General features: G+C 48.0%; 1 protein-coding gene across 1 annotated transcript in view; it reads right to left on the bottom strand.

The window, feature by feature from the left end:
- Positions 1 to 10,230: 10,230 nt before the first annotated feature.
- LOC124613298 (carboxypeptidase B-like) overlaps positions 10,231 to 22,311 on the bottom strand; it is a 171,617-nt gene continuing 159,536 nt past the window's right edge. The window contains exon 7 of the mRNA XM_047141994.1: positions 10,231 to 10,439. Within this exon, the coding sequence (XP_046997950.1) occupies positions 10,231 to 10,439 (209 nt within the window). The remainder of the gene's footprint in view (positions 10,440 to 22,311) is intronic.

Raw genomic sequence — 22,311 nt, forward strand, 5'->3', positions numbered from 1 at the left:
CAGTCCATTACTTGTTCTCAGACGGCAGGTACAGATGTGAACTCAGAATGATGTGCTGGGTGCACAGTACAACGTCCTCCCTTGCGGTGGTCAGGTGTGGTCGTCCAGATGCTCGACAACATGTACGCTTGCATTCACATTCCCGTGTAGTCCGAGATTGGATCACTGTCACATCCTAATGTTTCACAAATCTTGATATTACAAGATTAGACCAGCTGGGGCAACCCAATTTCCAACGTCTGACACGCGGTGATAACGTTGACTCAGATGAGTACACTGCATCTACGTATCCTTCACAGTGACCACTGAAAATGTGTCACTTTTGACACCCCTTATATGTTCTGACAAGACTTGAAACGAAACTACACACGAACAGCACTAATGTACTCTCTTGTCAATCAATTTGCCACAGAAAATTGCATCTATAATCGTTTGCATGCCCGTAGGCAAAGTGTACGTGTACAAAGTTGTATTGACTTAATGACCATTTCTTCTGGGTCTTCACTTTTTTTACAGGCCGTGCAGTACACCTGAAGAAACGTTTGGACTCTCTTCGTTGTCGAACTGAGGCCACGAAGAAGGCTGGACGGCATTGGCCGGTATTAGTGTACTGCGTCCTGAAGCTGCCTAATTTCGTGGAGTCGACAACTAATGACACCAGCATGTCGCAGAAACTCTTCCTGCCTCTTTAAATATACACTCCTGGAAATGGAAAAAAGAGCACATTGACACCGGTGTGTCAGACCCACCATACTTGCTCCGGACACTGCGAGAGGGCTGTACAAGCAATGATCACACGCACGGCACAGCGGACACACCAGGAACCGCGGTGTTGGCCGTCGAATGGCGCTAGCTGCGCAGCATTTGTGCACCGCCGCCGTCAGTGTCAGCCAGTTTGCCGTGGCATACGGAGCTCCATCGCAGTCTTTAACACTGGTAGCATGCCGCGACAGCGTGGACGTGAACCGTATGTGAAGTTGACGGACTTTGAGCGAGGGCGTATAGTGGGCATGCGGGAGGCCGGGTGGACGTACCGCCGAATTGCTCAACACGTGGGGCGTGAGGTCTCCACAGTACATCGATGTTGTCGCCAGTGGTCAGCGGAAGGTGCACGTGCCCGTCGACCTGGGACCGGACCGCAGCGACGCACGGATGCACGCCAAGACCGTAGGATCCTACGCAGTGCCGTAGGGGACCGCACCGCCACTTCCCACCAAATTAGGGACACTGTTGCTCCTGGGGTATCGGTGAGGACCATTCTCAACCGTCTCCATGAAGCTGGGCTACGGTCCCGCACACCGTTAGGCCGTCTTCCGCTCACGCCCCAACATCGTGCAGCCCGCCTCCAGTGGTGTCGCGACAGGCGTGAATGGAGGGACGAATGGAGACGTGTCGTCTTCAGCGATGAGAGTCGCTTCTGCCTTGGTGCCAATGATGGTCGTATGCGTGTTTGGCGCCGTGCAGGTGAGCGCCACAATCAGGACTGCATACGACCGAGGCACACAGGGCCAACACCCGACATCATGGTGTGGGGAGCGATCTCCTACACTGGCCGTACACCACTGGTGATCGTCGAGGGGACACTGAATAGGGCATGGTACATCCAAACCGTCATCGAACCCATCGTTCTACCATTCCTAGACCGGCAAGGGAACTTGCTGTTCCAACAGGACAGTGCACGTCCGCATGTATCCCGTGCCACCCAACGTGCTCTAGAAGATGTAAGTCAACTACCCTGGACAGCAAGATCTCCGGATCTGTCCCCCATTGAGCATGTTTGGGACTGGATGAAGCGTCGTCTCACGCGGTCTGCACGTCCAGCACGAACGCTGGTCCAACTGAGGCGCCAAGTGGAAATGGCATGGCAAGCCGTTCCACAGGACTACATCCAGCATCTCTACGATCGTCTCCATGGAAGAATAGCAGCCTGCATTGCTGCGAAAGGTGGATATACACTATACTAGTGCCGACATTGTGCATGCTCTGTTGCCTGTGTCTATGTGCCTGGTGTTCTGTCAGTGTGATCATGTGATGTATCTGACCCCAGGAATGTGTCAGTAAAGTTTCCCCTTCCTGGGACAATGAATTCACGGTGTTCTTATTTCAATTTCCAGGAGTGTACTACTGGCCATTAAAATTGCTACAACAAGAAGAAATGCAGATGACAAACGGGTATTCATTGGACAAATATATTATACTGGAACTGACATGTGATTACATTTTCACGCAATTAGGGTGCATACATCCTGAGAAATCAGTACCCAGAACAACCACCTCTGGCCGTAATAACAGCCTTGATACGCCTGGGCATTGAGTCAAACAGAGCTTGGATCGCGTGTACAGGTACAGCTGCACATGCAGCTTCAACACGATACCACAGTTCATCAAGAGTAGTGACTGGCGTATTGTGACGAGCCAGTTGCTCAACCACTATTGACCAGACGTTTTCAATTGGTGAGAGATCTGGAGAATGTGCTGGGCAGAGCAGCATTCGAACATTTTCTGTATCCAGAAAGGCCCGCACAGGACCTGCAACATGCGGTCGTGCATTATCCTGCTGAAATGTAGGGTTTCGCAGGGATCGAATGGAGGGTAGAGCCACGGGTCGTAACACATCTGAAATGTAATGTCGATTGTTCAAAGTGCCGTCAATGTAAACAAGAAGTGACTGAGACGTGTAACCAATGGCACCCCATACCATCACGTCGGGTGATACTCCAGTATGGCAATACGAATACACGCTTCCAATGTGCGTTCACCGCAATGTCACCAAACACGGATGCGACCATCACGATGCGGTAAACAGAACCTGGATTCATCCGAAAAATGACGTTTTGCCATTCGTGTACCCAGGTTCGTCGTTGAGTATATCATCGCAGGCGCTCCTGTCTGTGATGCAGCGTCAAGGGTAACCACAGCCATGTTCTCCGAGCTGATAGTCCATGCTGCTGCAAACGTCGTCGAACTGTCTTGTAAACGTCCCCATCTGTTGACTCAGGGATCGACATGTGGCTGCACGAACCGTTACAGCCATGCGGATAAGATGCCTGTCATCTCGACTGCTAGTAATACGAGGCCGTTGGGATCCAGCACGGCGTTCCGTATTACCCTCCTGAAACCACCGATTCCATATTCTGCTAACATTCATCGGATCTCTACCAACGCGAGCAGCAATGTCGCGATACGATAAACCGCAATCGCGATAGGCTACAACCCGACCTTTATCAAAGTCGGAAACGTGATGGTACGCATTTCTCCCCCTTACACGAGGCATCACAACAACGTTTCACCAGACAACGCCGGTCAACTGCTGTTTGTGTATGAGAAATCGGTTGGAAACTTTCCTCATGTCAGCACGTTGTAGATGTCGCCACCGGTGCCAACCTTGTGTTAATGCTCTGAAAAGCTAATAATTTGCATATCATAGCATCTTCTTCCTGTCGGTTTAATTTCGCGTCTGTAGCACGTCATCTTCGTGGTGTAGAGATTTTAATTGCCAGTAGTGTACTCTCTTGACATACCACTCACAGTTTATATTCTCTCAGTAGTTGTCACTCGAGTTGCAGTGTTGTATCCAACGGCATAGCGAACTATCAGTCTAGGCATTAGCTCCCAATGGCTTCTCGACTATACGGTTTGGCTGACATGCAGTCAGGGCGGGAGTGTGGAACGTAGTGTCTTCTAATGTTTCTGAGGTAATTTACTCTGACTGAGATATCCCCAGCATAGTTCAACATCAAATTTTGGGTTAATGAAGAAGTAAACTTCCCATTTTAAGGAGATGAAGGATAAATAAAATTCACTCAAGAGTCAAGCAAATAATACTAACCGGAATTAAGCGTATTTATTAAACCAAGCAGTTGTCTTTGAGACTGTCGGAAGTGCCGATATCTATATTTTTTTCTCTCCGTTTACGTCAACGTATGTGCATCCAGAAGTCCTTCACTAGACTCACAGATCCTCGCTCGTTTCTTCATTGTTCCTTTCACGTCAGCAGATTGTAACGAATGTAAGTTATTCGGAATATGCAGAAATGTTCCCAAGTCTTTATTTAACGAGAACTTGTTTTCAGCGTGTTCTCTTCATAGAGGCCAAGAGAGTGCTCATTGACTGCAAGCATTTGCTTATAGATCTTCCAAACCGGAAATCAGAATTTATTGCACGTGACGAGAGGTAACTATCTAAATAGGGTGCACAGCTATTACAAAATGAAAAACTTGATACATGAAAATGCCTTGCGGTACTTCCGTATAGGATTTCCGATGAGTCAGAAATAAAAGGAAAGTATTACCAGTTTTACTTCACGAATGAGTTAGCCATTCGAAAAATGAGGTGTTCAACCATCAATGGAGAGATAAAATGCCGGAGGCAGTGGCCGAGCGGTTCTAGACGCTTCAGTCCGGAACCGCACGACTGCTACGGTCGGAGGTTCGAATACTGCCTCGGGCATGGATGTGCGTGATGTCCTTAGGTTAGTTATGTTTAAGTAGTTCTAAGTTCTAGGGGCCTGATGACCTTCCATGTTAAGTCTCATAGTGCTCTGAGCCATTTGAACCATTTTTCAAGAGATACAATGTTAGGAATTATTGGGAGAGACAGGAAACAAAGAAATTCTCCACGGGATAAAGAGGACTGAAATACATAATCATGACTGCAACGAAAATGGCGTGGAATTGGTAGGCGAGTGGATGGTGGTTTGACCAATAAAACTCTTTATTACATGCAAGTGATAGCGGAAGATTGAGCATAGTTGGTGGAAGGTGCATGACGTTAAAAAAAAAAAAAAAAATTCATCAGTGACACGGTCAGGTAAAGCTGAAGACAGCACCGCATAGGAAAGTCGAGATGAGACTTTTATTCAACAGTGTACGTCAAATATCGGACTATGGTGATGATCTCATAAATGTGGAAGTATTACGAAATAGTTATAACACAAGTTATTCTCTTAAGATATTTTTGATTCAAGACTCAATACAATTGAAACCTTTTTCTCCGCCCCCTCCCCTCTCAACCCAATAACATCACTTAATCGCCCGGGTACAATTGTCCCAAGTTGAACCCACTGGCCTACTACATATTCTATCCTCTCTGTAGCTCTATGTGTAGCGGGTCTGTTTCATATTAAAAATTGTACTTTGCCCTTCGGTGTGTCAGCGAATAATACACTACTGCCCATTAAAATTGCTACAACAAGAAGATGACGTGTCACAGACGCGAAATTTAACCGACAGGAAGAAGATGCTGTGATATGCAAATGATTAGCTTTTCAGAGCATTCACTCAAGGTTGGCGCAGGTGGCGACACCTACAACGTGCTGACATGAGGAAAGATTCCAACCGATTTCTCATACACAAACAGCAGTTGACCGGCGTTGCCTGGTGAAACGTTGTTGTGATGTCTCATGTAAGTGGGAGAAATGCGTACCATCACAACTTTGATAAATGTCGGATTATAGCCTATCGCGATTGCAGTCTATCGTATCACAACATTGCTGCTCGCGTTGGTCGAGATATGACTGTTAGCAGAATATGGAATCGGTGGTTTCAGGAGGGTAATACGGAACGCCGTGCTGGATCCCAACGGCCTCGTATCACTAGCAGTCGAGATGACAGGCATCTTATCCGCATGGCTGCAACGGATCGTGCAGCCACGTCTCGATCCCTGAGTCAACAAATGGGGACGTTTGCAAGATAACAACCATCTGCAAGAACAGTTCGACGACGTTTGCAGCAGCATGGACTATCAGCTCGGAGAATATGGCTTTGGTTACCCTTGACGCTGCATCACAGTCAGGAGCGCCTGCGAATGTGTACTCAACGACGAACTTGGGTGGACGAATGGCAAAGCTGTACCTGTACACGCGATCCAAGCTCTGTTTGACTCAATGCCCAGGCGTATCATGGCCGTTATTATGGCCAGAAGTGGTTGTTCTGGGTATTGATTTCTCAGCATCTATGCACCCAAATGTCGTCGTCAAAATATAATCACATGTCAGTTCTAGTAAAATATACACTACTGGAAATTGAAACAAGAACACCGTGAATTCATTGTCCCAGGAAGGGGAAACTTTATTGACACATTCCTGGGGTCAGATACATCACATGATCACACTGACAGAACCACAGGCACATAGACACAGGCAACAGAGCATGCACAATGTCGGCACTAGTACAGTGTATGTCCACCTTTCGCAGCAATGCAGGCTGCTATTCTCCCATGGAGACGATCGTAGAGATGCTGGATGTAGTCCTGTGGAACGGTTTGCCATGCCATTTCCACCTGGCGCCTCTGTTGGACTAGCGTTCGTGCTGGACGTGCAGACCGCGTGAGACGACGCTTCATCCAGTCCCAAACATGCTCAATGGGGGACAGATCCGGAGATCTTGCTGTCCAGGGTAGTTGACTTACATCTTCTAGAGCACGTTGGGTGGCACGGGATACATGCGGACGTGCATTGTCCTGTTGGAACAGCAAGTTCCCTTGCCGGTCTAGGAATGGTAGAACGATGGGTTCGATGACTGTTTGGATGTACCGTGCACTATTCAGTGTCCCCTCGACGATCACCAGTGGTGTACGGCCAGTGTAGGAGATCGCTCCCCACACCATGAAGTCGGGTGTTGGCCCTGTGTGCCTCGGTCGTATGCAGTCCTGATTGTGGCGCTCACCTGCACGGCGCCAAACACGCATACGACCATCATTGGCACCAAGGCAGAAGCGACTCTCATCGCTGAAGACGACACGTCTCCATTCGTCCCTCCATTCACGCCTGTCGCGACACCACTGGAGGCGGGCTGCACGATGTTGGGGCGTGAGCGGAAGACGGCCTAACGGTGTGCGGGACCGTAGCCCAGCTTCATGGAGACGGTTGAGAATGGTCCTCACCGATACCCCAGGAGCAACAGTGTCCCTAATTTGGTGGGAAGTGGCGGTGCGGTCCCCTACGGCACTGCGTAGGATCCTACGGTCTTGGCGTGCATCCGTGCGTCGCTGCGGTCCGGTCCCAGGTCGACGGGCACGTGCACCTTCCGCCGACCACTGGCGACAACATCGATGTACTGTGGAGACCTCACGCCCACGTGTTGAGCAATTCGGCGGTACGTCCACCCGGCCTCCCGCATGCCCACTATACGCTCTCGCTCAAAGTCCGTCAACTGCACATACGGTTCACGTCCACGCTGTCGCGGCATGCTACCAGTGTTAAAGACTACGATGGAGCTCCGTATGCCACGGCAAACTGGCTGACACTGACGGCGGCGGTGCACAAATGCTGCGCAGCTAGCGCCATTCGACGGCCAACACCGCGGTTCCTGGTGTGTCCGCTGTGCCGTGCGTGTGATCATTGCTTGTACAGCCCTCTCGCAGTGTCCGGAGCAAGTATGGTGGGTCTGACACACCGGTGTCAATGTGTTCTTTTTTCCATTTCCAGGAGTGTATTTGTCCAGTGAATACCCGTTTATCATCTGCATTTCTTCTCGGTGTAACAATTTTAATGGCCAGTAGTGTAAGTTTAAGAATACTGATCATGCTGTCCAGCGACAAACCAGTCACGTTCTGTTTGACGTTAATGACACACACTGGCAGATCTCTTGTCACTTTTCGCTGCCGGCTTTTCATTGGCGGACTTTAAGTGTAACATCCTTGTGGGGCCACACGCATTGTCACACCCGCAGCCCCCGCTTGTCAGTCCGCACGCCATTCGTTCGTTTCTTCCGTCAGTCGACTCGACCGAATCGAGTTGTTGTACTTTCCTCCGTATCACTCGTGTCCGCGTCATCGTATTTTATACGTTTCTGGCACATAGGTAGCTAACACATAACTACGAGAAAAGTCGCTGCGATTCTAGTGATCTCGATACGTTATTCTGTCCGGCATTCGTTCGAGGAAAGTCGCGAATATTCCACTGTTTTGTGATGAAAAAGAGGCTAATGGGAGAGATTCTTCAATACAAGCAAACGAGCATAGGCGCTCTTAATGATCGTGATTCTGTTACGCAAGTGCTGTATGTTTGTCACAGATCTGACTATCCTACTTTGCACACGCTGTACAAAATATTTGCTTGTCTACCTGCATCTATTGCTACAGCAGAAAGAAGTTTTTCAACATTGCGGCGTACAAAGACATGACTGAGGTCGACAATGGAGGAGGATCGACTTAGTAGCTCAGCTCTGTTGAACACTCACCCTGACACTGATTGTCCTATTGACGATGTAATTAACCAAATTGCCAGAACAATAGGCGCATAGAATTCATCATTTAAGGAAGAGAACGACAATGTAACTTTTTTTTGTATCATGAGAGGGCATTGTCTTGTATATATTGTATAATCAGTTTAAATAAAACTTTTTTAAACTTTGCATGTGACTATTTTTTATTACAGTAAAAGCAAAGGCAGCTCAAGATATCTTTAGCGCCCCCTCCTTGAAGCTTTTCTGTGCCCGCCACTGCATACAAGTGGCAAAGCGCCTTCAGAACTCGCATTGGCTATTTCACTCTGCACCGTGAATAGGTTATTGTTATTACACTATTCGACACCTGCACAGTTAAACTTTATCTGGCTAAGTTTTATGGAATTTCGAATTTCAAAAATATTGTTTCAGGTTGAGCGGTATATTATTTTTCGGCAAGGACCATTTGCCAATTGTGTATTACATGGTGTAATTACCAAGTTCCGTACTTGAGCAAAAGTGTCACCTTTATTTAAGGTTTCAAAGTAACCTGTGAAACAGGCGCTACGGACAGATAAATTATACGATAAATATAACAGTCGAGCTAAACATTCTACTCATTTTTATTTCCCTTGCTGCGTCTTTCTTTAAGTACAGATTAGCATGTAAGACCACATTGTACTGAAATTCATTTTTGTTTCATGTTTGGTGACATGGGACCACACATGGGAGAAGAGCGCACTCTGAAAGCTGATAATGGAGACGGGATACGATGTGTACTTACGTCACGGTCCTACACAATTCGGTGTGTGGCCAACAGCTGATTTCAGTAGTTCAGTCCAAACTATATGAGTAAATAATGTATCTGAGTTAATGTTCGTTTTATTGAGAAAGGAAAATGTGTTGAAAAATATATTAAATGAATTGAAGTGTATGTGTTGTAAATATCATTAAAATGGTATCAAGTGGACAACATTTTTTGGGAATGCAGCAATGAAATGTAACTGGCTCAACACTAATTGATTTAAGGCTGGATAGGGGTAAAAACATGGCAGTGTGTGTGAGAACATGTATTGAATGTTTGCTTGTAAGGTTCTGCTTAATGGATATCAGTAAAACTGTACTGTGAAATGATGAATATTCTAAGTTCAGAAGAATCAGAACTTTTGTGAATTTATATATGGAGGATATATTTCTAAATGTGGGTTTGTGGAGTCCCGGCTTGCTCAGAAACAGTTTTTCGTTTCAGTTTTCATTGAACTAAATGTTATAATTGACACTGTGCACTTTTTATTGCCTTCTATTCCATTACTAAAAATATTAATGAGCGCATTGTGGTCCAGTACGTGATTGCACAGAGACGGGTTTTTATTTACTAAAGGAGAAATCTACTAATTTTGAACTCAAAGAAAAACAAAATAAAATAAATGAAAGATAAAATTATTTTTGTTGTAGCAGTTTTGCTTGAGAATGTGTTATTTCATTTGTTCATGTACCACACAGATAAAGTGGTATATTCTTACTAACGATATTTTTATAACTGCAGCCGGCCGGAGTGGTCGTGCGGTTCTAGGCGCTCCAGTCTAGAACCGCGCGACCTCTACGGTCGCAGGTTCAAATCCTGCCTCGGGCATGGATGTGTGTGATGTCTTTAGGTTAGTTACTTTTAAGTAGTTCTAAGTTCTAGGGGACCGATGACCTCAGAAGTTAAGTCCCATAGTGCTCAGAGCCATATGTAACTGCAGGTTTGCGGACATCGTGAAGGAGTTGGCTGAAAATTACGTCCAATCCGTAAACCACAGTACAATAATGTTTTTGTTTCGTCACCGACGTGTGTGTAATGTTTGCGACTGTGCAAGGTTTCAGCTTCCAAATTAATACTTTTATTAAGCTATTTTAGTCACAGCAACTTTTTGGTACACAGCAGTAGGAGAATCAAAGGGCATTCAATGAAAATGCATGTAGGTTGCTCGTTTTTTTAATATCACACATATTTATTATATTCATTGGCAAATTTTTGTGCAACTTGTTGGGGAGAACACCTGCACCACACGGAGCTGTTCAGTCAACCACTCAGCCTGCTCCTCCCGAAGTTGTCAGCGACGTACTGACCAAAAGCTCGGACCGCTTCGAAGAAGGGCGTCACGATGCCAATGATGTCGGATGTGGGGGGGTCGAAGCCGGCGTCGCCGCCCCCTGGAAGCTCCAGTGTGTACGACAGTGCCACACCCCCCACGGCTTTCGCCCAGTCAGCGCTGGTGCCGGCGGCTGCGTCTGGAAAAAAATTAAAAAAAAAATAAAAAAAATAAAAGAAAGTCTTCACCTTATCAAGATCTACAGAATGCACCGCATTCGTGTACAAGAAGTGTTAATGCATGCATTGCATCCGTTAAGAAATGAGCTTTTCATGTATACAAATTACTGATTTAAGTAATCAGTGCACATTAATCACGAAATTACTGTTTCACAGTGAGACCTACGTCCCAACCAGTACAGAAATGGAACAAAACAGTTACAGGAATGCTCTGACATTAAAATCACTAGCTGTATTACACAGTCCAGACACATCACTGTGACCACCTTTTTCAAACGTCAGATTAACTAACTTTTGGAGCGCAGACATGCAGGAAGAGAGTCTGTGAGCTTCTGGAAGATACCAACAGGGATGTGCAGCCACGCCGACTTCAGTGCCGTGCCCAACTGCGCTGGCTTTCTCGAATCAGGATCCGTGGCGCGAACAGCCTGATGCAGGTGGTCCCACAGATTCTCGACTGGGATGAAATCCGACAAGTTTAGCTGCCAAGAGAGTACGGTCGACTCGTCCTGGTGCTGAAGCACGTACGCCGTGAGCTGTGCGACACTGTGCTGTGGGAAAGGAAAGGCATGGGAGGATAGGTGCACACTTGCGTTGATCCATTGCGTCTTCCAGAATGACGAAATCATCTAGAGGTTGCCATGAAAACATTCCCCCATAACCCTCCCTCGGACAGCCTGGATCCCTCTGATGATTGTTACAGGGTGTTAGGTTTCCGACGTTTCACGCCGATGGAGCATAGTGCGTGATTCAGCTGAAAAGGTCACACGTCTTCGCTCAGTGGACATGCAATTGAGGTCATCGATGAACAGCAGTCAGCGTGGGTGCATCGACCAGGGGCCTGCTGCTCTACATCTACATACATACTCCGCAATCCACCATACGGTGCGTGTCGGAGGGTACCTCGTACCAAAACTAGCATCTTCTCTCCCTGTTCCACTCCCAAACAGAACGAGGGAAAAATGACTGCCTTTATGCCTCTGTACGAGCCCTAATCTCTCTTACCTTACCTTTGTGGTCATTTCGCTAAATATAAGTTGGCGGCAGTAAAATTGTTCTGCAGTAAGCCTCAGATGCTGGTTCTCTAAATTTCCTCAGCAGCGATTCGCGAAAAGAAAGCCTCCTTTCCTCTAGAGACTCCCACCCGAGTTCCTGAAGCATTTCCGTAACACTCGCGTGATGATCAAACCTACCAGTAACAAATCTAGCAGCCCGCCTCTGAATTGCTTCTATGTCCTCCATCAATCCGACCTGATAGGGATCCCAAACGCTCGAGCAGTACTCAAGAATAGGTTGTATTACACTTTTATAAGCGGTCTCCTTTACAGATGAACCACATCTTCCCAAAATTCTACCAATGAACCCAAGACGACTATCCGCCTTCCCCACAACTGCCATTACATGCTTGTCCCACTTCATATCGCTCTGCAATGTTACGCCAAAATATTTAACCGATGTGACTGTGTCAAGCGCTACGCTACTAATGGAGTAGTCAAACATTACAGGATTCTTTTTCCTATTCATCTGCATTAATTTACATTTGCCTATATTTAGAGTTAGCTGCCACTCTTTACACCAATCACAAATCCTGTCCAAGTCATCTTGTATCCTCCTACAGTCATTCAACGACGACACCTTCCCGTGTACCACATCATCATCAGCAAACAGCCGCACATTGCTATCCACCCTATCCAAAAGATCGTTTATGTAGATAGAAAACAACAACGGACCTACCACTCTTCCCTGGGGCACTCCAGATGATACCCTCACCTCCGATGAACCCTCACTGTCGAGTACAACGTACTGGGTTCTATTACTTAAGAAGTCTTCGAGCCACTCACATACTTTCCAGCCAATCCCATATGCTCATACCTTAGTTAGGGATCTGCAGTGGGGCACCGAGTCAAACGCTTTCCGGAAGTCAAAGAATATGGCATCCGTCTGATACCCTTAATCCATGGTTCGGAAGATATCGTGTGCAAAAAGTCCGAGTTGCGTTTCGCAGGAGCGATGCTTTCTAAAGCCGTGCTGATGCGTGGACAGCAACTTCTCTGTCTCAAGAAAACTCATTATATTCGAACTGAGAATATGTCCGAGAATTCTGAAGCAAACCGATGTTAAGGATAATATTGGTCTCTAATTTTGAGGATCCGCCCTCCTACCCTTCTTGTATACAGGCGTCACCTGCGCTTTTTTCCAGTCGCTCGGGACTTTACGTTGGGCAAGACAATCGCGATAAATGCAAGCTAAGTAAGGAGCCAATGCAGTAGTAACCGAATTGGAATCCCATCAGGACCTGGCGATCTATTTATTTTCAACCTATTCAGCTGCTTCACAACTCCAGGGATGTCTATCACTATGTCCTCCGTACGGGAATCTGTACGAGACTCAAACGGCGGTATGTTGTACGATCCTCCTGCGTGAAAGATTTCTCAAATGCTAAATTTAAAATTTCAGCTTTCGTTTTGCTGTCTGCCAGGCCAGACTGATTAGTGAGTGACTGGATGGAAGCCTTCGACCCGCCTACCGATTTTACGTAAGACCAGAATTTCCCTGGGTTTTCAGCAAGATCTTTTGCTAAGGTATGACGGTGGTAGTGGTTTTTTTTGTTTTGTTTTGGTTTTAGGGCGCAAAACTTCTATGGTCATTAGCGCCCGGTCCGTGACTTAGGAAACAGTAGAAAGCCGAAATTGAAAACCAGCAGCAATGGGATCGAAAGTCATAAAATTGGAGAAACTAAAAGCAGAAGGAAGGCTTAAAAATCCACTACAGAAAGGGGTTGGTTGTCCCCAAAAAAAGCTGCAAATGACTGACGTCATTTCACTGGCACTAATAAACTTGAGAATGCGGTCGGCTGAGCGCGTGTCATCTGCTAAAATCGACGATATATCAGGCGAAAGCTGTAGACGGGAGCGTAACGGATTAAAATAGGGGCACTCAATTAAAAGGTGTCTTACCGTGCACAGCTGAGAGCAGTGGGGACAGAGTGGGGGAGGATCGCCGCTTAAAAGAAGTCGATGGCTAAAAAGACAGTGCCCTATCCGGAGTCTAGTTAAAATTACCTCCTCCCGACGACGCGTTCGGGAGGAAGAGGTCCAGGCACAAGGAAGAGCTTTCATGTCCCGCAATTTATTATGGGTAAGTGTCGACCAATGCGTGTGCCATAAATGAACAACACGTCGACATAGAACGCTCCGTAGATCGGCGAAGGGAATCGATTGAATAGCTGGCCGAGGAAGAGAGATTGCAGCCTTGGCTGCAATATCGGCCGCCTCATTTCCACAGATACCAACGTGTCCCGGGAGCCAGAGGAACGCCACCGAGACGCCCCCCAGGTGGAGCAAGCGCAGACAGTCCTGAATCCGGTGGACCAGAGGGTGCACAGGATAAAGAGCTTGGAGACTGAGGAGAGAGCTGAGAGAATCTGAGCAGACAACGTACTGTATCCGCTGATGGCGGCGGATGTAGTGGACAGCCTGGAGAACAGCGTAAAGCTCCGCAGTATAAACCGAACGCTGGTCGGGAAGCCGAAAGTGATTTGGGGTGTCGCCAACAATATAGGCACTCCCTACACCTAACGATGTTTTCGAGCCGTCGGTGTAAATAATTGTGGCGTCCGTCATTTGTGCACATAGAGCAGCAAATGCCCGACGATAAACAAGTGAAGGGGTACCATCCTTGGGAAATTGACAAAGGTCACGGAGCAGGCAGATCCGGGGACGGAGCCAAGGTGGTGCTGTATCCCAAGTTGTCAAGAAGGTTTTAGGAAAGCAGAAGGAAAGAGAATGGAGCAGTTGACGGAAGCGGACTCCCGGTGGTAGTAGAGAGGAGGGGCGGCCTACATACCCTACATCAAAGAAGGCGTCGAAAAAAAATGTCACGGGCTGGATTAGCAGGCATGGAAGACAGATGGCTAGCATAACGACTCAGGACTGCTCGCCGATTGGACAGCGGAGGTTCAGCAGTTTCAGCATAAAGGCTTTCCACAGGGCTGGTGTAAAAAGCTCCAGACACTAACCGTAATCTACGGTGGTGGATAGAGTCGAGACGACAAAGAATAGACGGCCGAGCAGAGGAGTAAACTATGCTTCCATAGTCCAATTTCGAGCGCACTAAAGCGCGATAGAGGCGGAGAAGGACCACTCGGTCCGCTCCCCAGGAGGTACCATTCAGGACACGGATGGTGTTGAGGGATCGCAGACAGCGAGCCGAAAGATAGGAAACGTGGGAGGACCAGCACAGTTTTCTGTCAAACATAAGACCCAAGAATTTAGCGACGTCCGAAAACCGAAGGTTGACAGGTCCTAGATGTAAGGAGGGTGGAAGAAACTCCTTACGTCGCCAAAAATTAACACAAACGGTCTTACTGGGAGAAAAACGGAAGCCAGTTTCGATGCTCCAAGAGTGGAGACGATCGAGACATCCTTGAAGACGTCGTTCAAGAAAGCTGGTCCGTTGAGAGCTGTAGTAGGTCGCAAAATCGTTCACAAAGAGGGAGCCCGAGACATCAGAAAGGAGACAATCCATAATTGGATTTATGGCAATGGCAAACAGTACAACACCCAGCACGGAGCCCTGGGGTACCCCGTTTTCTTGGGAGAAAGTACGGGAGAGAGTAGTGTTCACCCGCACCCTAAATGTGCGCTCTGCCATATTTTCGCGAAGAAAAAGGGGCAGCCGACCTCGAAAGCCCCAAGAGAACAGTGTGCGGAGGATGCCTGTCCTCCAACAGGTATCGTATGCTCTCTCCAGATCAAAAAATGTTGCTACTGTTTGGCGTTTCTGGAGAAAATTGTTCATGATATAAGTGGAGAGAGCAACAAGATGGTCAACTGCAGAACGATGCTTTCGGAATCCGCATTGGGCAGGTGTTAAAAGACTACGGGATTCCAGCCACCACGCTAAACGGTAATTCACCATACGCTCCAAAACCTTACAGACACTACTCGTGAGAGAAATGGGGCGACAGCTAGAGGGGAGATGTTTGTCCTTTCCAGGTTTCGGAACAGGAACGACGATAGCTTCCCGCCATCGTCTGGGAAAAGTACTGTCGGTCCAAATTCGATTATAAAGGCGAAGGAGGTAACGCAGACTATGGGTTGATAAATGCAGCAACATTTGGACGTGGATACCATCCGGTCCTGGGGCGGAGGAGCGAGAAGAAGAGAGTGCATGTTGGAGTTCCCGCAAGGAGAAAACAGTATTGTAGCTTTCGCGATTTTGAGAGGAGAAAGCAAGAGGTCGCACTTCCGCTGCACGTTTCTTTGGGAGAAACGCTGGCGGGTAGTTTGAAGAGTTCGAAATCTCAGCAAAGTGCTGACAAAACGAGTTAGAAATTGCGACGGGGTCCACTAATGTGTCATGCGCGACAGTGAGCCCAGAGACCGGGGAGAAACTAGGCGCGCCTGAGAACCGTCGAAGCCGACTCCAAACTTCCGAGGAGGGAGTGAAGGTGTTAAATGAGCTAATAAAGAATTTCCAGCTTGCCTACTTGCTATCGCGGATGACACGACGGCATCGCGCTCGGAACTGCTTATAGCGGATACAGTTGGCCAAAGTAGGATGGTGGCGGAAAACGCGGAGAGCACGTCGCCGCTCACGTATTGCTTCACAGCATGCCTCGTTCCACCAAGGAACTGAGGGGCGCCGGGGCAATTCGGAGGTGCGTGGTATTGAATGTTCGCAGCTGTAAGAATAACGTCGGTAATATGTGTGACCTCATCGTCGACGTTGGGAAAGTGACGGTCACCGAATGTCGCTAGAGACGAAAAAAGTGTCCAATCGGCCTGGGCAAACTTCCAGTGTCGCGGGCGCATGTAGGGCAGTTGAGGCTGCAGTCTAAGGACACATGGAAAGTGGTCACTCGAGTGTGTATCATCAAGAGCGAACCATTCGAAGAGCCGAGCTAGCGGAACAGTACCGACCGCAAGGTCCAAATGAGATAAATTTGTCGTGGAGGCAGACAAAAATGTAGGGTCCCCAGTGTTGAGGCAAACTAGATCTGCTTGGTGGAAGACGTCTAGCAATAGAGAACCACGTCGACAAGGATGTGGAGATCCCCAAAGCGGGTGGTGGGCATTGAAGTCCCCAACCAGCAAATATGGGGGTGGAAGCTGACCAAGAAGATGAAGGAGATCAGCTCGTGCCATTGGTGTGGACGATGGAATGTATACAGTACAAAGAGAGAACGTGTATCCGGAAAGGGAAAGACGGACGGCGACAGCTTGGAAGGAAGTGTTTAAATCGATTGGGTGATAATGGAGAGTTTCATGGAGAAGAATCATGAGTCCTCCATGCGCTGTAGTGCATTCAACAGAGGGGAGATCATATCGACCGGACTGAAAATGAGGGAGAACAAAGCGGTCATGGGGACGCAGCTTTGTTTCCTGAAGACAGAAGATGACCGGCGAGTAGGATCGTAAGAGGATCGACAATTCATCCCGATTGGCTCGAATACCGCGGATATTCCAGTGGATAATGGACACAGGGTGAACAGAAAATGGAGGAATGTGACCAAGGTCGCTGTCAACTCAACGACTGCTCTGAGCTTGCGACCGACAGCATGGAATGGCATTCAGCCGAAGGCAGAAGATCCTGATCCATAGGTTGGTCAGGAGCAGCTCTTGCCACCAGCGATCGGCCGGTTGATCGGCCGCCAGCAGTGCGCCTCGGCGACACAGAAGACGGCCGAGGGCGATTTCCGCCAGGTGGTGCTGTAGATGGGACACGCCTTGGCGGAGAAGGAGAGGAACTGGGTTTCTTTGTAGCCTTCTTGGAAGTATGATGTTTAGAGGAAGGAGGAACCGATGGTTGGGAAGTTGCCGTACGTAAAAACTCTTCACGAGTATGCTCTTTTTTCGAAGTCTTGGTGTCTGACTTTTGGGCTCGAGATTTAGTAGAACTCGACGAAGGGTGAGCCAGAGAGTGGGCAGGCGAAAGTGGTGAGGTTGAACGGGCGATCTTTGCGTTTGCCGATCTGACGACCGTGGCACTAAAGGTGAGGTCGCAAGTCTGCGTGGCCGCCTCCTTTGTTGGCTGAGGAGAAGCAAGGACAGTGCTGTATTTTCCTTTCTGAGGCATGGTGGGCTGTCGACTGGCGAATAATTATCGAGCAGCAAAGGTCGACACCTTTTCCTTTGCTCTAATTTCCTGGATGAGCTTTTCGTCCTTAAAAACGGGACAATCTCGAGAGGAAGCAGCATGGTCACCCATACAGTTGATGCAGCAAGGGGATGGAGGTGGACAAGCACCCTCATGGGCATCCTTGCCACACGTAACACATTTGGCTGGATTTGAACAGGACTGGCTGGTGTGATTGAACCGCTGACACCGATTGCAACGCGTAGGGTTTGGGACGCAAGGGCGAACGGAAATTATCTCATAGCCTGCTTTGATTTTCGATGGGAGTTGAACTTTGTCAAATGTCAAGAAGACAGTGCAGGTTGGAATGATGTTTGTGTCAACCCTTTTCATAACCCTATGAACGGCCGTTACGCCCTGGTCAGACAGGTAGTGCTGAATTTCTTCGTCAGACAATCCATCGAGGGAGCGTGTATAAACGACTCCGCGCGAGGAATTTAAAGTACGGTGCGGTTCCACCTGGACAGGGAAGGTGTGTAGTAGTGAGGTACCAGTAATTTTTGTGCCTGGTGGGCACTGACTGTTTCTAACAACAGGGTGCCATACCGTAATCTGGAACAAGACTTTACAGGACCTGCAATTGCGTCGAAACCTTTCTGAATAATGGAAGGGTTGACCGTGGAGAAGTCGTGACCTTCGTCAGACCGAGAAACAACAAGGAACTGTGGCAACGATGGAAGAACTGACTGTGGCTGAGACTCAGTGAACTTACGTTTGTGAGTAGACATAGTGGAAGGTGAGGAAACCATTGCGGAAGAATCCCCCATGATTACCGGCGTCTCCGATGACGCGCTCCTCCCTTGTGGGGGCCCTCTCTGAGGGCACTCCCGCCTTAGGTGATTGTTCACACCTCAGGTCACACCTCCCGACAAACGGACGGAGGGACCAATCGGCACTTTCGGAAGGTATCAGCTCGGGTAATCACCCCTCCCTAGGCCTGGTCGTTACCAGGGGGTACGTACGTGTCCTGCCTGTCTACCCGGGGTGGGGAATTACGCGTTACCCCGTCACCGGCTACGCATGGAAGTGCGTGGGTCGGCCTTCAGACACGCAGAGGGAGGACGAAAGAGAAAAGGAAAGGAAAGAAGAGAGGTCTCAAACGCCGCAGCGGAGAAGAGGGTAAAGAGAAGAGGTAAGGAAAAGAGGACAAAGGAAGGATGAAGACATACAAGCAAGGAAGGCGAAGAATGCGGTACATTTACAAGCGTCCATCTCCGGACATAGGCACAAACCATACTCCCAGATGGGGAGAAAGGGAAGGAAAGAGCCAGAGGGGAGGGGGGGGGCGAAGATGGGGGATGGGGAAGGATGCGGAAAGGGAAGGTATGCGAGTGCAACTGTCTTTGCTTCCTGAGCATTCTCCGAACTGCGCTGTTAAACCACGGTGGGTCTTTTCCGTCCGTAACCCACTTTTTCGGCACATACTTCTCCACTGCGTGATTTACAATGTGTTTAAAATTTGCCCATAATTCTTCCACTGCCGTTGAGGCCAATACACAGCAATGTTCGCTGAACGGTCATTGAAGAGACATTTGCTAGCCCCTGGGTTCCTCTGGGAGGACAATTGCTAAAGGCTGTTCCACCCCTGTGATCTACAACCAGTGATGCACAACATTGGCCTCAGCGCCAGGATTGGATAGCGCCATTTTGGCATGCACGATATGCACTGAAGAGCCAAAGAAACTGGTACAACTGCCTAATGTCGTATAGGGCCCCACGAGCAAGCAGAAGTGCCACAAAACGACATGACATGGACTCGACTATTGTCTGAAGTAATGTTGGAAGTAACTAACACCATGAATCCTGCAGGGCTGCCGGCCGGAGTGGCCGCGCGGTTAAAGGCGCTACAGTCTGGAACCGCACGACCGCTACGGTCGCAGGTTCGAATCCTGCTCGGGCATGGATGTGTGTGATGTCCTTAGGTTAGTTAGGTTTAAGTAGTTCTAAGTTCTAGGGGACTTATGACCACAGCAGTTGAGTCCCATAGTGCTCAGAGCCATTTTTGAACCTGCAGGGCTGTCCATAAATCCGTAAGAATACCAGGCGTTGGAGAACAGCACGTTGTAAGGCATCCCCGATATGCTGAATAATGTTCATGTCTGGGGAGTCTGATGGCCAGCGGAAGTGTTTAAGCTCAGAAAAGTGTTCCTGCAGCCACTCTGTAGCAATTCTGGAGGTGTGTGGTGTCGCATTGTCCTAATGGAATTGCCCGTCTGAATGCGCAATGGACATGAATTGGTGCAGGTGATCAGGTAGGATGCTGACATACGTGTCACCTGTCAGAGTCATGTCTAGACTTATCAGGGGTCCCATATCACTACAGCTGCACACGCCCCACATCATTACAGAGCTGCCACCAGCTTCAACAGTCCCCTGCTGACAGGCAGAGTACATGGACTCATGAGGTTGTCTCCATACCCGTACACGTCTATCCGATCGATACAATTTGTAACGAGACTCGTCCAACCACGCAGTCATCAACAGTCCAATGTCGGTGTTGATGAGCCCAGGCGAGGCGAAAGCTTTCTGTTATGCATTCATCAAGGGAACACGAGTGGGCCTTCGGCTCCGAAAGCCCGTATCGATGACGTTTCGTTGAATGGTTCCCACGCTGACACTTGTTGATGGCCCAGCATTGAAATCTGCAGCAATTTGCGGAAGGGTTGCACTTCTGTCACGCTGAACGTCTTTAGTCGTCATTCGTCGCGTTCTTGCAGGACATTTTTTGGTCGCAGCGATGTAAAATGATCGTACGGGAAAATCCCCACTTCATAGCTACCTCGGAGATGATGTGTCCTATCATTCGTGCCCGACTATAACACCACGTTCAAACTCACTTACATCTTTATAACCTGCCACTGTAGCAGCAGTGCCGGCCGAAGTGGCCGTGCGGTTCTAGGCGCTACAGTCTGGAGCCGGGCGACCGCTACAGTCGCAGGTTCGAATCCTGCCTCGGGTATGGATGAGTGTGATGTCCTTAGGTTAGTTAGGTTTAATTAATTCTAAGTTCTAGGTGACTGATGACCTCAGAAGTTAAGTCGCATAGTCCTCAGAGCCATTTGAACCATTTTTTTTTTTTTTTTTTTTTTTTTTTTTTTTTTTTTTTTTTTTGTAGCAGCAGTAGGCGATATAACAACTGCGCCAAACCCTTGAAGTCTTATATAGGTGTTGCCGACCGCACTGCCGTATTCTGCCTGTTTACATATCTCTGTATTTGAATACGCATGCCTATACCAGTTTCTTTGGTGCTTCAGTTTACTTTAACCACGACGGCACACAAATAATTGACAAATCTACCCTTTTAGGAAATGCTTCCACCCTTGGACCGAATGACCATGTTCGTGCCGTATTGGACTTGGGCTCCACATTACGACGACAACTGCACCGTTTACTGCGTCCTCCCCGACATGCTTCATATACCCTCCACTGCTAGTATTGGCAACTGCCGTCTGTGAGTGGTTATTGCACGTTGACGTAGAGTGTTGGCGGTAGTTACATTTTTGTGAATGGACCTTATAAAAACATGACGTCAATGAAGTTCAGTACGTTGTACTTTTGGTCTAAAATGATCTACTCTATAAATGTTATATTGTATGTAAAACTGAATGCTTACGGGAAGGATTACTATCTTTTGGTTCAAAAAATCGATTTTTTAGTTGCATTTTTGGATCAATAAAAGTGTTTAGAATCCACCATTGAAACGGTTTTTCCGAATACGGAACGGAAATGTTTGTTATTCGCGGTTGAACAAAGAATGCACCGGCTTGAAATCTGTCTTTTTCACGCACCATTTTTTTTCTTTCGGAGAACGGGTTATTGTAGCGGTGCTTGGGAGGAAACACGCAAAATTCAGATGAAAGTTTGAACGCGTGTGTTTGGAAGTTAGCCCCCAAGTATTTGCATTCTGGCGCGAAGGCTGTGGAGATTGCGACTTTCCTGACAGTGAGCAGCTTCAACGAAGGGTATTCAGCAATTCAGAAATTCTGAAGACCGTGACAACGATGTACGTCACCCTGGAACTCTATTCGACGCAGTTCGCCAAGCATTCGGACGACCACCGGATTCAAGCGGCCGAAAACCTCTTGTCACCGGCCGTACGAGTGGCTCTGGAGCAGCGCAGGATGGTCCATATCGAGCAGAACGCCCTCTGTGAGGAAGAGGAAGGACTAGTTTATGGACCCGGAACAGAAGATTGAACATAAGTTGCACAATATGGCATTTGTATGTAGTCAAAACTTCAAACGCGTTTTTCTCGAAATGTATTTTTTATCACGCGGTACGGTAACTTCAAATCTACTGAACGTATTGGCATGATTCTTTGTTTCCGACGAAGCTAACTTAATTGTCTAGCCGCTGTACCACTTTTATTCCGATCCATCAACTACAGGGTGGTGCATGAAATGTGCTAGCAATTGTTTCTTTCACAATTTACGACGCACATCAGATATCCCGCAGGGATCTCTACAGCAGTACCAGCAGATCTTGGAAAAACAAATGAGTTACGAAATGACGTGTAATTCACGATACTGCCGCTAGGAGACTAGTAAGCGGCAATGGCTCACAATGGAAAACTGACGACACAGCAACGATCGGCAATTGTGTTACTTTTTCATGAAACGAGAAGCCTTGTTGTGACTCAGAGGCGTTTTCGACAACAGTTTAACGCACGATGGGTCCCTTGCAAGAAGACCA

Source organism: Schistocerca americana, chromosome 4, assembly GCF_021461395.2.
Source record: "Schistocerca americana isolate TAMUIC-IGC-003095 chromosome 4, iqSchAmer2.1, whole genome shotgun sequence".
In the NCBI taxonomy this organism is placed as follows: domain Eukaryota; kingdom Metazoa; phylum Arthropoda; class Insecta; order Orthoptera; family Acrididae; genus Schistocerca; species Schistocerca americana.